Source organism: Malurus melanocephalus, unplaced genomic scaffold (genome assembly GCF_030028575.1).
Source record: "Malurus melanocephalus ecotype Western Australia unplaced genomic scaffold, MMel_1.1 scaffold_63, whole genome shotgun sequence".
NCBI classification, from domain to species: Eukaryota; Metazoa; Chordata; class Aves; order Passeriformes; family Maluridae; genus Malurus; species Malurus melanocephalus.
Window position 1 is genome coordinate 858,408 of NW_026623295.1, and position 15,248 is coordinate 873,655.

Here is a 15,248-nt window from a genome sequence, read left to right on the forward strand (position 1 = left end):
TTATCACATAATTGTTGTCAGCTAACAGCCTTTGCAATCCATCAAGTTAATGAGAAGTCAGTTGYACAGTCACGGAAAATGCTGTCAAATAGAAAAGACACAGCTAATTATGCACACTAACAATGCTCATAAATGTATCTAAAATTGATTCACGTTATCTTTTGATACCCTATAACAAATGGCATAGATTTGCAGCCATCCTTATTTCCAGACTGTTCATGGTGAATACATGCTTCTTGAGCKTTTCCATTTGCACCATGGATCGGAAGTGAGCCATGTTTGCATTGTGGTATTGCCCAGTACACWACAGGCCAAATGATTCCTGAGGATCCAAAATGATCAGTTGCTATTTGTTCAGTACTTTAACATGTAGGCTGCTGGATATCCAGAATAYAAGTTAAAAAAGATGCACTAACAACTGATTTTTTCCATTCAGATACATTTGCAGACCAAAGCCAAGCAGATGTGGCATTCTAAAAGGATATGCAAGTCTGACAGTACTGTTTAGAAAGGAACAAGCCCAAAGAACTCCTTATGACTGTCATTGCACAGTTSTACAGGTGGAAAATGGGTGCAATCATTCACTTTAAGTGGATTTGCTTTCCTGGAGTAGGTTTGAATTCATTCTATGGCATTTTGAATCAAGAAAACTTCTGGGGCACTGGTCTTTTTTTTGTTTTGTTTTGTTTCATTTATTCATTTAGAAGGATGGTATTGAAAATACAAACAATAGACAATAGATGTACCATTGTGCAGCTGGCACATGAAGAGGTCCCTTCCAACCTCAACCATTTTGTGTTTCCAGGTTTCCTAATTTTATAGTAACTGGGATAGTAGACTATTACTATGCACGTGTTTAGGCTATTGTTTCTTACCTCTATTTTGTTATGCAGCATTTCTTTTGAATTAKTTGCCCATTAAGAGGTGTAGCAGAAATACACAATCATAGAATAGTTTTGGTTGGMAGGGATCTTTAGAGGAAGATTTTGCTTTCAGTCTTTGACTAGTGTGAAAACTGCCAGTAGTCTGGTGGCCCAGATCACTGTTCTTCATCTTCATTCTTCATCTGTGACTGCTGAAGTTTCATAACTCAGCAGGCGTCACTTTCTATCAGGTGATCTAAGGTACCAAAAATTTCCGGAGCCATGTGCCAGCCCATGCTGTTACAGGGTAGTCCACAAGGAAAGGGTTTCTGTTTTAGACTGTAATGACACTTCCCATTCCTCATGAGTTCCCTGGGAATGAAGCCTAACTGTTCAGAAATGCTACACTGTACTATTACTTTTTACAGCTCCTTAAATAATGGATTTTTCTTTTCACCCTTTATTTTGTATGCCTCTTCYCTCATTTTGATCATGACAGACCTCAGTTGTCTGTGCAAATGACCAATGTGATTCATTTGACTTATTTATAATTCTGTTYGTTTTCTCTGCTATACCAAATGTGTTAGTTTTAGCAATGCTTTCCCAGTTCCTATTATACATTTTGTTCAGCCTGCACTTTTCAGTAAGTTAAATGTTAATTCTAAGTTGCTCTAACAGCATCTCTATCAGTTCTTTGGACTGAGAAGGTAAGAGAATTATGAAAGCATTTGATAGAATCARAGGAGGGATTTTTCCAGTTGCTGATGATCAGAAGGAAAAAGTGGTTGAAAATTAATAGCAAAAAGGTTATTAAACTTGTAACTGTACAGAATAATGAGATCTTAGCTAAAATCTGATACCATGTAATAATAACATTATTATTAATGTTAATCTGATACCAAGTAGTAGTAACATTTATTAGAACGTGTATGTTATTAGTTGTTTATATAATTTTTCAAAATTTTTAGTTTTTAATAATCATGACTGAAAGGAGCCTGTGTCATGCTTGAGATACTATTGTTCATCAGTATTCATGTACTGAAAGTAGGATTACCTAAGATACAAATTTTTTCTTGTAAACCTGAACATCAAATGAGTTAAAATTAGGTAAGATAGAATACTAATCTATTTCATAGCAGAAAATCTATTTCAGATCCTTGAGTGCAGTTTCTTTGTATATTTAAACTTGGGAATTTTTTTTTAACCCTTAGTGTTTATTTTCTTTGGTTATCTTGTTRGGGAGAACAAAGATATATTCGTGTAGTGAAGTAGGTTGTATTGACTTCATGTTGATTATCTCATTGTGAAATATTTAGAGAGTGYATATGCATTACTTAACATATTTATTTCTTCTTTTAAGAGTATACTCTTTGTTTTGCTGTGTGAATGACTGCTGTAGATAAAAGTTTTGGTGTAAACCAAATAGAAGTAATTGCATGTTTGTACTARTTTATAAACTAAAACGTTGTATGTTTTGACATTTTATTTAAGTAATTAATATTATATTTAAATGACAAAGGTATTTACCTGATTTCTTTTAAACCAAGGCTGGAAATAGTTAGATTTTTGCTTAAGTGGGAAATATGCCTGCAAAGGTCTCTGATGTTGTAATGTTTCCAGTGGAATAAGAACTAATAGGAGGGAATTGAAGCAATTACAGGTCATTTGGTAGTATTGCATACGATCTTATTTTCTAGCTCATCATTTGTATAAAGTAGAGTGTTTCTGCTTTTGTTCTTTTGGCAGATAAAAGCCATGTTAAAATGTGGTGATTTTGAAAGTGCATATCTATAATTTGCAGCAGATTTTAGGTATAACATACTCTAAAATCACTATTATTTTCTAGGCTTAAAAATTGCCTTAAAAATCTGAAAAGAAATCATAACACAATGAAGAATATAAATGTCTTAAGTCCGTTAAACTTTGCATTTGTCCTGTTGCCATGTAATTGCTACCAAAATATTTRTTCCTTTGTGTTACCCAATTAGACTGATTTGTAAGTCCTTTATTGTACCTTATTACATTTTGCAGAAATGGATAGGATAGGTAGTTCTGGTTACCCTATGTTTCCATGTCTTTGCTTTTCAGGTTTTTGCTTTGTACCTGGCAAGTTCTGTATTAAATGTTSCATTTTGTGCATTAATGTGAAATATTAATTTGTTTTGTTGTTGTTGGCAAGTGGCTTTTTCTTGGAAGATGATAATTAAAGGTACATAAAATCTGAGTTCTTTTTGTAAGTGACAAGTAAAAATGAGTCATGCACARGGGAATTTTGTTAATGGGATTTCTGTCATAACTATTCCTGACACATTTGAGAAAGAGGGCACTTATTTTTGCACTGCTTGTTCTTTTATCAGTAAAAATAAGCCCTACATTTTATGTCTCACCATGTCTGAAAGCACGATTGGTTCTTTAATTATACTTTTGAGAAACTTTGTATGACTTTCTTTGATAGTTTAGATCTAAAATTGAATTGCAAGAATGCAGGGGTTTTTTTAAGTGTTGAGTTCATGACAGTGTACTGCCTTCTTTAATGGTTTCTGGAAATGCTATGAAAATGACAATGTACTTGACATTTCATCTATTTATTAATCTTGACAAAACCATTCCTAACACAGCTCTTYCAGGATATTTTGTTTAATGATGGCAAATGCTCATTAGGGTGAGAAAAGGGGTGTTTTTTTTGCAACAGGGCTTTGCTGTTCCGTGAAGGTGCAAGTGYATTTGAGAGATTTTACATGCAACTGCATTAAATTGTGGAAGATTAATTTCAGACAATGTCATTTTGTGCCAGATGTTCGCAGTCTGAGCACCCTCATCAATGTGTGATAAAAAGTGACACAAATTGAGAAAAGTGACACAAAGTGAGAAATTCTGTTACTTTTTTTCAATTAAAACATATGAAACATTATGTTTGTGCATGTAATAATGTCTATGTCTTTGTAGAATGGTATCTGCCATATGCTGAAGGTAGGACTGGTATATGTTCAGTTTTTGCTCTAAGTAGGCTCAGATTTTCACTGGAATTTGTGCTTATTCTTTTTTGTGCTAACTTTACATCTGAGTGTCAGAGTGCARCACATTCTGTGGACTGTCATTGTAGTGAAAAATGACTGTAATTTCATGCTAACAAAAACTTTAGTCATTACATTTCTTCATTCCTAGCCTCAGGGAAGGTGTCTGCTGTCAGAGATGATGATTATTTCAGCAGTTTGAGTTTCCAGCTGTTTGGCTATTTGGGTGTTACCACCTTATCCAGAACATGATATGTGGGCTTTTTGTCAGTAGAGGTCTGGACGTTTTACGTCATTATCCCCATTTTGCCTACACTGAGAGTGAGGCACAGCATACATGGGGACATGGAAACCTACAGAGAAGGTCTGGATGGAGCTCAGAGAGTTGTCTGCACTGTTCCTTGTGCTTCAAGGCAAGGTCAGCTGAATCTGAACCATTCCTGAGAGATGTTTGTCCTCGTTCTTAGAATGTGCTGGTGATGATTTCAGAACCTCTCTGCACAWTTTGCTCCAGTAATTAACTACTCTTTTGTCATAGAAGCTTGTTGGAATGCTTCATTTAAGTTTTTTGGGGCATACTTTTACTTCAYAGAGTTTTATTCTATCTAGCATAACTTGATGTAGAGACAACATTTTTTTCTTCATGTGGTTCTGTCTTGCATATTGGCAAACAGTTACTTATTTTCTAGATTCAATTCAAATTTCTTTTGATAATTTTTGTTGTTCTCTATTCTACATTCTCTCATGTTTTTTGATGCTGGTCTGAGCTGTTGTGCTCAAAACCAGACACATTTTGTCCCTCCAGCTGGAGTTTGAGCTACGGATAACTGCTCTATGTGTTTCTCCAAGTATTACATCCATCCACCTAAGAATAGTTTCACTTATTCCATATTTATATGTCACTAGGATAAACTTAGTCTTCAGAATCCCATTCAGGGTTTCTTCCAGAAAGCTATTTGGTGTTACATGTTTCCTTTGTATTATCTTTTAATTTCTACTCACATGGAGAAATATTATTTATCTGTGTAGAACTGATACGTTCCTGTGAAGCAATCAGCTCAGAGGAATTGATAAATGAGTTAAYGGTCTCATCCAAGAAGTTAACTTCCCCCTTTTTAAGCCCCTGCAAAGACTCACAACTTGTTTCTTGAACACAAGACCAAAAATTTTTGGAATGAAAACTGTTTCCATGAAAAATTTATGAGGAAAAATAATATTCTACTGAAAACTGTCTGTGATGTAACCACATTATGGGACTGAATACTCTTTGGGCTCTGTGCATCAGCAGAAAATGTGAAGAGAAGCARTGTTTTACTTGCTAAAAGACAGCAGCTGAAAGCAGACCACGTAGGGGTGCTTCCCTCTCCACCTTGGCCATGCTGCCTCCTTCACTCTGTCCTGGTGAACCCCCTCTCTTTCTCTATTGTCCCCAGGCCTAAACAAGCTGTGAAGCTAATTTACAAAATAAAYTAAAATCCCCATTATGAAATGTATTTATGTTTTTAGACAAAGATCTCCCTCCTTGTCCCCTTCTTCCTTAGCTGTGTTTTACAGYGGCTGCTCCCTTTGTTGGATGTACTGCAGGTTGCCGTGGACAGCTAAAGGACCCCCTCAGCATTCAGACAAGAGGGACATMTTGTTCTTGTCATTGATTTTTAGCTCTCCTGAAACAAGAAGCCGTTTTCAGACTCTGAGCATGCATTGTAGTGAAGGTTCACGGTATGCAGAGGTCTTTATTTTGCTGAAAATTATGTATATTGATGTCTTCTAAGTGCCTTTTGGTTATTATGTGATCGACCGGAGTCATACARGGACAGGAGTTCTGCTGTATTTTGTACCGCATCTGGAATAGATATTCTTGGGAAGCAGTACACCTAACAGTATGAACAGTGGAAAGAGTTACATGTCTCCTTCATTTATGGGATTTCTTCTGTAGGTGGGGCATGAGGACTTGCCAGCAGATACTGTCTGGTGTCTCCAGTGAATCTTACGGCTTCAGTGARTGTGCCAAGAATTCAAGTATGAGTGAACTGGAACATTTCCGAGGCTAGCATAGCCATTTCAGTCTTGGTTTTRTCAAAAGCTGATTTGTGGATCAAACAAGAGCAGCTGCTGCGTTTTCTTCAAAATCTAACTAAAACATTTTCTACTTTTCCTATTTGGGGATTTCACTGTTCAGCTTCAGCTGCTCACTTTACAGAATGTTTATGCAGATTCTGCTARGTGTCATTCTATTTATCACTTATTACAAATCAATAAAATACAATTTCTTTTGCTGTCTGTCCTTGGTTCACAGGAATAGCGAATGGTAGCACCAGCTACTCTCCTGCGTGTGCCAGATGGTGTCTTAGAGAATACACTGCAGAAGATAGCTATGCACCATCCCGCAGATTAAGAATGTGGGTCTGCTATTTAACTACTGCAAATCAGCGGAGTGCCACTAAACAGATTGTGCAAACCCAGTTTGCATTAGATGCTATCTGACTCATCAGATAATTAATAAAAATTGCTGTAATATACTTGCTGATGTTTTTCTCAGTGAATTTGCCCTGTCTTCTAAATGTCATAGAAAGTTTTTATATGGTATGTGCRGTGAAGTTGATATATAGCTCTTGAACAGAGAGGAATTTTTTTCAAGTCATACTAGAGAAAACTGAAAAGCCTTGCAATGCAGAGAACACAGTACAAGTAGTCTAAATATACATAAATAAAGTACAAGATACTATATATGTGTATCTGAGATTGCTTTTGAAATTCATACTGTGCTTTGGAAACAGTTTGTGCAGCACAGACTGCATGTATGAGAAAATGTTACATTCTTCTSATTTTTAAAAGACATAACTGGGAAGGTGAAGTAGCTTTAGTATCTGGAACAATGTACAAATATTACGTGTTAGAACTGAAGGAACTGACAAGTGGAAGCTGCTGTCATGACAGTTCACTTAWGGGAATGCTAGTTTGGAATTGTTGGCATCATTTGTAACAGGCTGCCGTTAGTGAGTTTGCAGATGTCAATGTGCTACTTTGTGATTGAAAACATGTATTATAATTGATCTAGCTGTAATCTGTATGTGAGGAGAATGATGTGAATGTGAATGGGGAAGCAAGGAAACCCTTTTCTATGAAATGTGTTGGTAAAAAGTTGTTTTTCCTGTCCTTTTYTCAAAAAAACAGGAAATTTTATTTYTATATTGATATTTCAGAGTAYGTTTGGAGCGTTTAAACACAATGATGGCAGTRTAAGTGCCCTGAAATTCCTTAAGGYTTCCAAGGGGATCAAATTCTAAGATTTTAAWTTTTTTTGAATGCTATACAATTGTCTTCTCTTTTACATGATAGTTTTTCATGAAGATGCTGCTGAACATTCTAAAGTCCTGTTGCTATTTATGGGACTGTTTTTAACTGTGAGCCAAGCTTTTTCTTGAGACTATCCTAAAAATGAAAAAGATAGCTACACATATTAGAGAATTATGCCAGAGGCCTTTGTAGTCAGGCTCTGTCAAAGCTGGTTTTGCTGTGATTCTAACGCATGAATTTTGAGTTGGGACAGAGCAGTTTTTCTGGTGTGATGTGTTGCACTTTATTTCCCAAAGAATATATCTAGTAGGAACTTCCCTAATTTCCTTGAAAATCCTGTAGAAAGGAACATGTTGTTCCCTGTGAGGAATTGATTTGCACTTGGCCCGTTAAGTGTGGTAYGATATGCATTGCTTTTGGAATACAGTAAGGAAAATGAAAACATGTTACATTATATAATCTTACCACACTGTATATGAAAGCTGATCCACACACTAAGTRTAGTTGTGCAGAAAACAAAACTAGACAATAAGGCAAACCTGAAATGTTTGTTTGCAATKAATCTGATAATCCTAGTGCATAGATTGCTCACCTGCATGTACACACTATTCCTCTTCACATTGGTGGTAAGGAGATTGTAAATTTCTCTGGAAGTGAATGATTTCAAATGGATTTACTGAGTGCCAGACTAAAGACCAAAACCTTCAGTTAGTTGTTTGTAAAATTTTCCTTAATCCCCTTTATGCTTGAAAAAAATCTTCCTTGATTCTCATAGAGTCATTTAATACTGTTTCTATGGTCTTAAAAATRTGAATTTTCATTCTGGTTTGCAAAGATTCAGCTGTGAACTGAACCCMTTCAAAACTGAGTGGCACTATTGCCTTCTGTCCTTCATTCTGCCCTGTATATACTGATYCCCCTGTCTCAAATGTAACACTGGGGCTTGTTTTAAAATGCTGGCTTCTAATTCCACCCAATAATTGCACTGAAAAAAAAGTAAGTAAGTATTAATTTGGARATTTCATTGCCTCTTGCTCCTTTCTTACTGTTCTTCAGCATCCCAGTCACTGCCCTTGGATTGGTCTTGTCAGGCTGTTCCGAAAGCAATCATACGCATRCAGAAACCTCCCTCCTGACCTGGTTATGTTTGCCTTCTCCTCCTGCACTAGCGCTTTGTGCTTGTGGCTGAGAAACCCCCCCAGCAAAGCCTGGCTCTATGTGGAGGACTTTTCTGGGGATAGGGCGATATATGGCAATGGGAATTGTGCCCCTCCTTCAGTGTGCTCTTTCTGCATGATTCTTTYCAGTGCTGGCAACATTCATATATATGTGGTAAAGGTTTTCATTAAATTATGATTAGGTTATTGCTTTTAAAATTAATGAGTATGATGTTTCTTAATAGAACTAAGTAGATCTGCTTTGAGGGTTTGTTTTTATTATGATTTTGAAATCATATGGTATGGTATCAACAAAGTAAAATGACAAGGTTTGCATTTCCTTGATAATTTAATTCTGTGGTTTATTGGTCAGAATATAAACAAGAATGCAATTGTCTTTTAAARAAGTAACAAATTAAGTATGAACACCAATCTTAGTCTGATGCAGTCAGAATTTTTTTTAAGTTCACAGTTTACAGAACCCTTGGGATATAGGATGGCTAAATATTTTACAATTATTAATAATGTGGTGGGGGGTATGTCTTGGGTTGATTTTATRGTAACACTATATTCCRTGTGCTTATATGCCCAAAATGTGCCTATGCCTTTAAACCCAGCATGGAAGAAGGAGCAGGGTCTGCTGGGAAGGTATCCCGGGCACTTAAAAGCGGGGGCTGCCGCGTGTGGGGCTGTTGCTGGGAGCTCAGCTCAGCACTGCGAGAGTTCAGCTCACTGGGTGCAGGGGAGTTACCTCATTGCCGTTTAGCTAGCTCGGGTTTGTTAGCTTGGGCAAACAGCTCTCCCTGGACTACCACACTTGAGTGGCTCCTGTGATTTTCTTCTGGAGCAAATCGGTGCAGCTTCAGTCCGAGAACTGGGAGGCAAGCGCCAATCAGCCGAGGGCCGGCGGGGAGAAGACGCGGGCGCCTCTGTCTCATCTGGACTCCAGAGAAGCCAAGCCAGTGAAAGAAAAGCACACCGAGTCCTCTATTTCATCCACAATGAGGACTACCACAAGGTTCCCACTGTTGCCCGAGCAGCCATGTGGACTTTTCTTTTGTTTTTTTTTTTTTTCCCTGGGACAAGAGTCGCACCATCTTTCTCTGTACCACGTGCCGAGCAGCTGTAGGGGGAGGAGGCGGCATGCATTCCCAGAGTTTAAATATCCTACACTTATTATTTTTTTTTTTAAATCTGTGTCCTGCAGGAACCTTGTTTTATTAATAAACTATCTTTCTTTTCACTTTCACCCAAACATCTGTTTCATATTGGTGGGAAAATTRTCAAACTTTTTCACTTCAGGGGAATTATTTATCGTGTAATGTTTCTATCTGAAAGGATTGTCTCAAATTGAGATGGGGGAGTTCATTCAACACTGAGGAATAAAAACCAGTCTTTCTGTTGATCAGTTTAATGCGGAATACAAATCCACAACTTTTTTTTCTGTTTTATGTCAGGATTTTTTTTGAATKATAAAGTTCTGCAGAGAAAAAAATAATGGGTAAGACAGATGTATAAACTTTTATATGTAATTTAAGTGGGCTGATATAAACTGTGTATGGAATTCTCTGCTTTGCAGCTATCCAGATTAGGGTGATACAGCTTTGTGTCTTCATTTTAATTTTGGAGATAAGTTCAAAGAAAGTGTTGAATAGCCAGGTGTCTTAAAAATTTCTAAAATTTAATAATGTGTTCTTATCTTTGTGTTTCAAAGTGACAGAGTCTCTTGCCCAGTCTGTAGTCCACCATTTAAGATGGATAATGCAGAAAGATCTTCTTGGCCAAGATGTCTTCCTTATTGGGCCTCCTGGGCCTCTCCGGCGATCTATTGCCATGCAGTATCTGGTGAGTATGTTGGTTTAAATGTGTTGGAGACACAGTTATCAATGTCAGTCATACTAGACAAATGGTAAGAAGTAGTCCTAGAAMATCTTACAGCAAGCTACTTAGGAAGTAAACAAGTTTTTTTTTTGTAAATATGCTTTCCAAAGCTCAATTTTTGTTGTAGACAAATAGAAAGTACAGACATTTTAATACACATTTTTCTGGTTAAACTCTGGGGCGGGGGGGGGGTGGGGGAAGAATTGGAAAACTGTGTTACCATATGCTATCACAAATGGAGAAACAGTTTGTTCTCGGCGTTATGTATGTTAGAAGACTGAGATATCTGCCTACTGCTGCAGACAACAAATCGTTTTAGCTTCATTGCATAAAAAAAGAAATGAAGGAAAGGATTTGTGAGAGAAGTGTTCTGAGTAACATTTGGGAACAGTTATTCTGAGTGATTAGAAAGAGTAGATGCGTGTATGATCCTCTCTTGGAATGTGGGAAGGMCGTGCCTACAGCCATCTGCATGAACCATGGCAGCACCGTATACAAAATTTCACGTTTAAAAAGTCAGTGCCCTTAAACGATCAGGRGGAGGGGGATGACTGCCCCAAAAAGTGATGTGGGCAGGACTCGGTCTGCCATGAGCTCTATTTGGAATCTGGTTGAGCAGAGGGATCACAAATGGAGGTGTATAAAAAGTTGTCATAAAGATCAGCCATTCCTTTAAAAAATCAAAAGATACAAAATCAAAGGTTAGCTCTCTGAGGTACTCAAAGCACAGGGGAGAAAGCTGCATGATTCTGAACGTCGTTAAGGAGAGAAGAGATTTCTTATTTCAGCAAACTAGATATGCTACTTGATAGTTTGATGCATTCCTTAAAATAAATGAGTAGCGTTTGGTATAACCTAAAACGAGGACTTGAAACAACACCTGCTATCCAGGCATAGGATATAGAATGTGTCTTATGATTTAGGCCATARACTGTATACACTTGAGATCTTTTAGAAAGGCTCCAGCTTACTGATTCAAYGCCGTGTGAAAAAATTAGGTGGAGGCTGGTCTTTCCATGTGAGCTGATACCTGCTGTGGTGCCTTTAATAAAAACATGTGGACTGAAAGACTTCTATCTGCTGTTTTTGAAAGCTACTATGTATTTCTACACAGGGTTAAATTGTTGAAAACTACTCTTTTTTCCCCCTTTAATTAAATTTTAGTGSAACTGTATCTATCTTCAACATAATTGGTTGCTTTGTAACCAATAGGCACTGAAAAAGTGGAAAGGAAATAGTTTTAATTGGCTTTTATGTGGTTGCTTTATTTTTTTTCATACAACTATAGTTGGAAACTTGCTATTAGGAGAGGACTGTTAAATCAATGRCACCTTTAATTAAGGGGTAAGGGCTAGGAGCATTTCTTTATGAATCTGTTTCCTAAGCAGAATGCATGATAACCCAAATATGGAAGTAGCAGAAATATCAGTTAAAATACGTGGGGGAATTTTTTGTTCATAAAAAATAGCAAATTTTATGTATATCTTTATATTGAATAAAATTAAGCAGAACAATGACCCAAGGGTTACCTTTTTTAAAATAGTCTATAGTTTTACAGATGTAGAGTGCATCTCATGACAGCCAAGGAAAAGAGAATAAGAATAATAAAGTTCATCAGTGTATTGGCAGAGCGTGTGCAGGTAATAATCACAGTATGAGTTTTACTGAATAGTGAGAGTTGAACGTTTTCCATCTTTGACAGAAAAMTTCTGATTTTTATTTGTGATTTGTAGATGACGATTCTTTTTCAGAATCTGAAACTCAGACTCAGAAAATCATAGATTAACCTACAGGATGTTACAAATGTTCAATGGAAAGAGTATATAGCTAGTTTAGAACAGGTTTGAGAAAATAAAATTTAATTGAGTAGAAATTCAAACAATTTTGTTTGAGGCAGAACACATTGTAAATATTTTAAAAATAAGAGCTATTAGATCTTGTTCAATTATTTCGGATCCCTGTGCTGCTGCCTAGAGTTCTTTTGTACAATTATACATTAGGCCTGTGCTTAAAGTTCACTTATTCAGGTTATAGTTATATTTTTGCAGTAACTTCTGGCTGTTGTCCACAGGAGCTGACAAAGCGGGAGGTTGAATATATTGCGCTGTCAAGGGACACCACAGAAACTGACCTCAAACAGCGACGAGAGATCCGAGATGGCAGTGCTTTCTATCTTGACCAGGCAAGTTGCAGTCATTCAATTATTCATTGTYCACTAGTCATTATTCACAAGTAATTTGAAGCAAGTCATGGTTTATATGATGAAAAATCAGTATGTGGATTGRCATGTTTGTAATGCAAGTAAAAAGTCTTACGATGATCTCATGATTATTGTAAATATTATCTTTACTCAAATCTAAGATTACTCTGTCTCTTAAGAGTGCTACAGGGTTCATTTAGACTGATCATTTTTGGTAAAAGTAAGATCCATTCTGTGCAAGTTAGATAAGCACTACCCTTGCTATGTCTCTTCCCTGACACTTGCAGCACATTAGATGTATTCCTGAAATGAATCTTCTGATCTAGTTTAGTTGTAAAAGATTCTAGTTCATATGTTTTACAACTGCGCTGTGTTGTGAAACCCAAGCACAGTAAAGGGAGACAATTGGGAGATTAGATTTGAAACCTTGCTGCTGTTCTGGAATAAAATAGTGATTTAAACATTCCTGCCATCAGTATTGTCCCAAACTAGTAGCTGATTTAGCAGAGCCATAGATTGACTTGGGTTAGGTAAGATTTCTCTTCATAAGTTATCAATTACATGTTTCCTTTCTGATTATGCAGGTAAAATACATGTCATTTCATTTCATGTAAAATGTCTGTTTTCCTAAGTTTCTAGTTATAAAGAGTGGGTGAGTTCCTGTGATGTAGTATGAATTTAAGTGAGTTATCTTAAAGAATTTACAGTTGGGGATGCTATAGAAGTTAATAATATCACCATCATACAGGTGTTTTGTGAGAGAAAACCTGGAAGCTTTGTTCTCTCTTTTAAAGAAACATATTATCTTTCTTTTTTTTTCTTAAATTCCCCATGATCTCTTAACCTCCAAATGTTCAAGAAACCCTTGAATAGATTTTCTTGAAACCATGATAAATGACTTTGAGCAATGGAAGATCCTCAGAATAAACAGTTAATCTAAATATATTTTGTTTTAGTTACTTCTAAGACTTGAGATTGCTTCATGCTTGTCTGGAAATGTGAGGATTGCACAATATGAGATAATTTGAAATACTATGTATTAGTGCTGTAAGTGGCTTCTCATTTACCAGAGGATAAGAGCATTTGTGTAGGTTGTGAGATTAAGTCATGGACTAATGTCAGCTCCATACCTCTCTGCTGTTATGGACAGCCTTRTCCTCACACTTGCTACAGGATGGTCAAGGTAATTCACTCATGGTGTAAGAGTATTAATTAACTAATATTTGTAAGAACCACTGTACCAAGGACTGTGAGAAGCTCACCAAGATGTGAGATGGTCTGTTACCTCCATATTTATCTGTAGACTTTGATCCCAGTGTGAGGCAGCTTCACTTTACTAAGCTATTTCAAGTCATCACACTCCAGTATGAACACTCTGGGAAGMTTTGCTATTTCAGGTCAGGGTCTAAGATGACCACCTTCCTCAGTGAATTAGAAATTTTCAGTTGAAAAGCTTTTGCCAGTACCCAGCACAGCAGGACTTCAGACCAAAGTTTTCCTTTAGCAAGACACCAAGGTACTAAAATCAGTCAGAATCTCTATGGCTTTCCTCAGGTCGTGTTTTACTCATCATATTTATAACCAATGTGTTTTTATACTCTGAGTGCAAAATGAAGTAAGTAATTGGTATTTAGATGAACATTCTTAATGACAGATTAAATGCTGTAAATTACTGTCTCAGAGGTTTTAACAGTAAATGAATTATCATTGCAGTTACTTATTTTAAATATATTTGAAAGGCAGTGATTTGGAAGCAGTTGTTGAAATTCCATATTGAAATATATATTGAAAAGCCAGCATATAAAATATTCTTCAAATTAGCATTTCTTGATACTAGAGTGAATCAAGTGGGAGATTTGGAATTAGGCAGTTAGAAGAGATATCAGATGAGGGAGGAAAAAAAGAGTTTATTTACCTCAGAAATAGGAGAACCTTAAAATGCCAAATTAACTGCCAATTAAAATAGTGTAGAAAAAAGAACTTACAGTGGGCTAATGGTGAGTTATTTATTTTAATTCAAGTATTGACAGCAGAAAATTCTCTTTTCTTGTCTTTRCCTTGGGCCATTAATTTTGCCTTTTAGCTGTTTAACTCACTGTTAAAAGCCTCAAAAATATCATTATTGCTGTTACTGAGCTAATTGAGTAGCCTTTTGGTTTTATTCTCTAATTTRTTGCATGGGTTAGTTATGTTATATATCAAGTAATTAGTTAGAATTACTTCATATTACATAAATAGTGAACTGGCACCTTCAAATTTTACTGTTATTGAGAGTTTGTCTTTGTAGTTTTGCTTTTTATTTTGTGTGTACAGCTATATAAGTCACCTACCTGGTATRAAGTCTTTCTACTACAGCCTCCTGCATGAATAATTGTTGCATCTGAGGAAATCCTACATCATTTTAATGYATAAGATGCATTTGAGAGAGCAGCTAAGCTGTTTTGTTAGTGTTTGAATGGTGTATTGCTCCAGGATTGTGTTACAGACCACACTGTCCAGAATGCCCACTTTTGTTTACCCTGTATCTTGTAGCATTTACATGAAATGGAGGAAGCTTCCCAAACAAAAAMCATATAATAAAGTGTATGATCTTTTCTGTTCAAGACAATCAAATTAACTGAGACTGGAATAAGTAGAAAGTTGTCATATGGTTATGTGCTGAAAAATTGCAAATACGTTGGTTTTGAAGATTTGCTGGTTAAGGTGCATCCGCTGAATGGATATATATGTATACCATTATCATTTCTATCTATACCAAATTAGTCTCTGTTTTGCAGTATCTTCGAACTATGTGAACRTACTAATTTTTATATATAATACTTTTACATCCCTAACT

The 15,248-nt window shown here is 36.3% G+C and overlaps 1 protein-coding gene across 1 annotated transcript in view; it reads left to right on the top strand.

Annotated features, from left to right (window-relative positions):
* Positions 1-15,248, top strand: part of VWA8 (von Willebrand factor A domain containing 8) — a 180,545-nt gene that overhangs the window by 13,571 nt on the left and 151,726 nt on the right. Inside the window, exons 3-4 of the mRNA XM_057366321.1 lie at positions 10,046-10,176; positions 12,284-12,394. Coding sequence (XP_057222304.1) covers positions 10,046-10,176; positions 12,284-12,394 — 242 coding nt within the window. The remainder of the gene's footprint in view (positions 1-10,045; positions 10,177-12,283; positions 12,395-15,248) is intronic.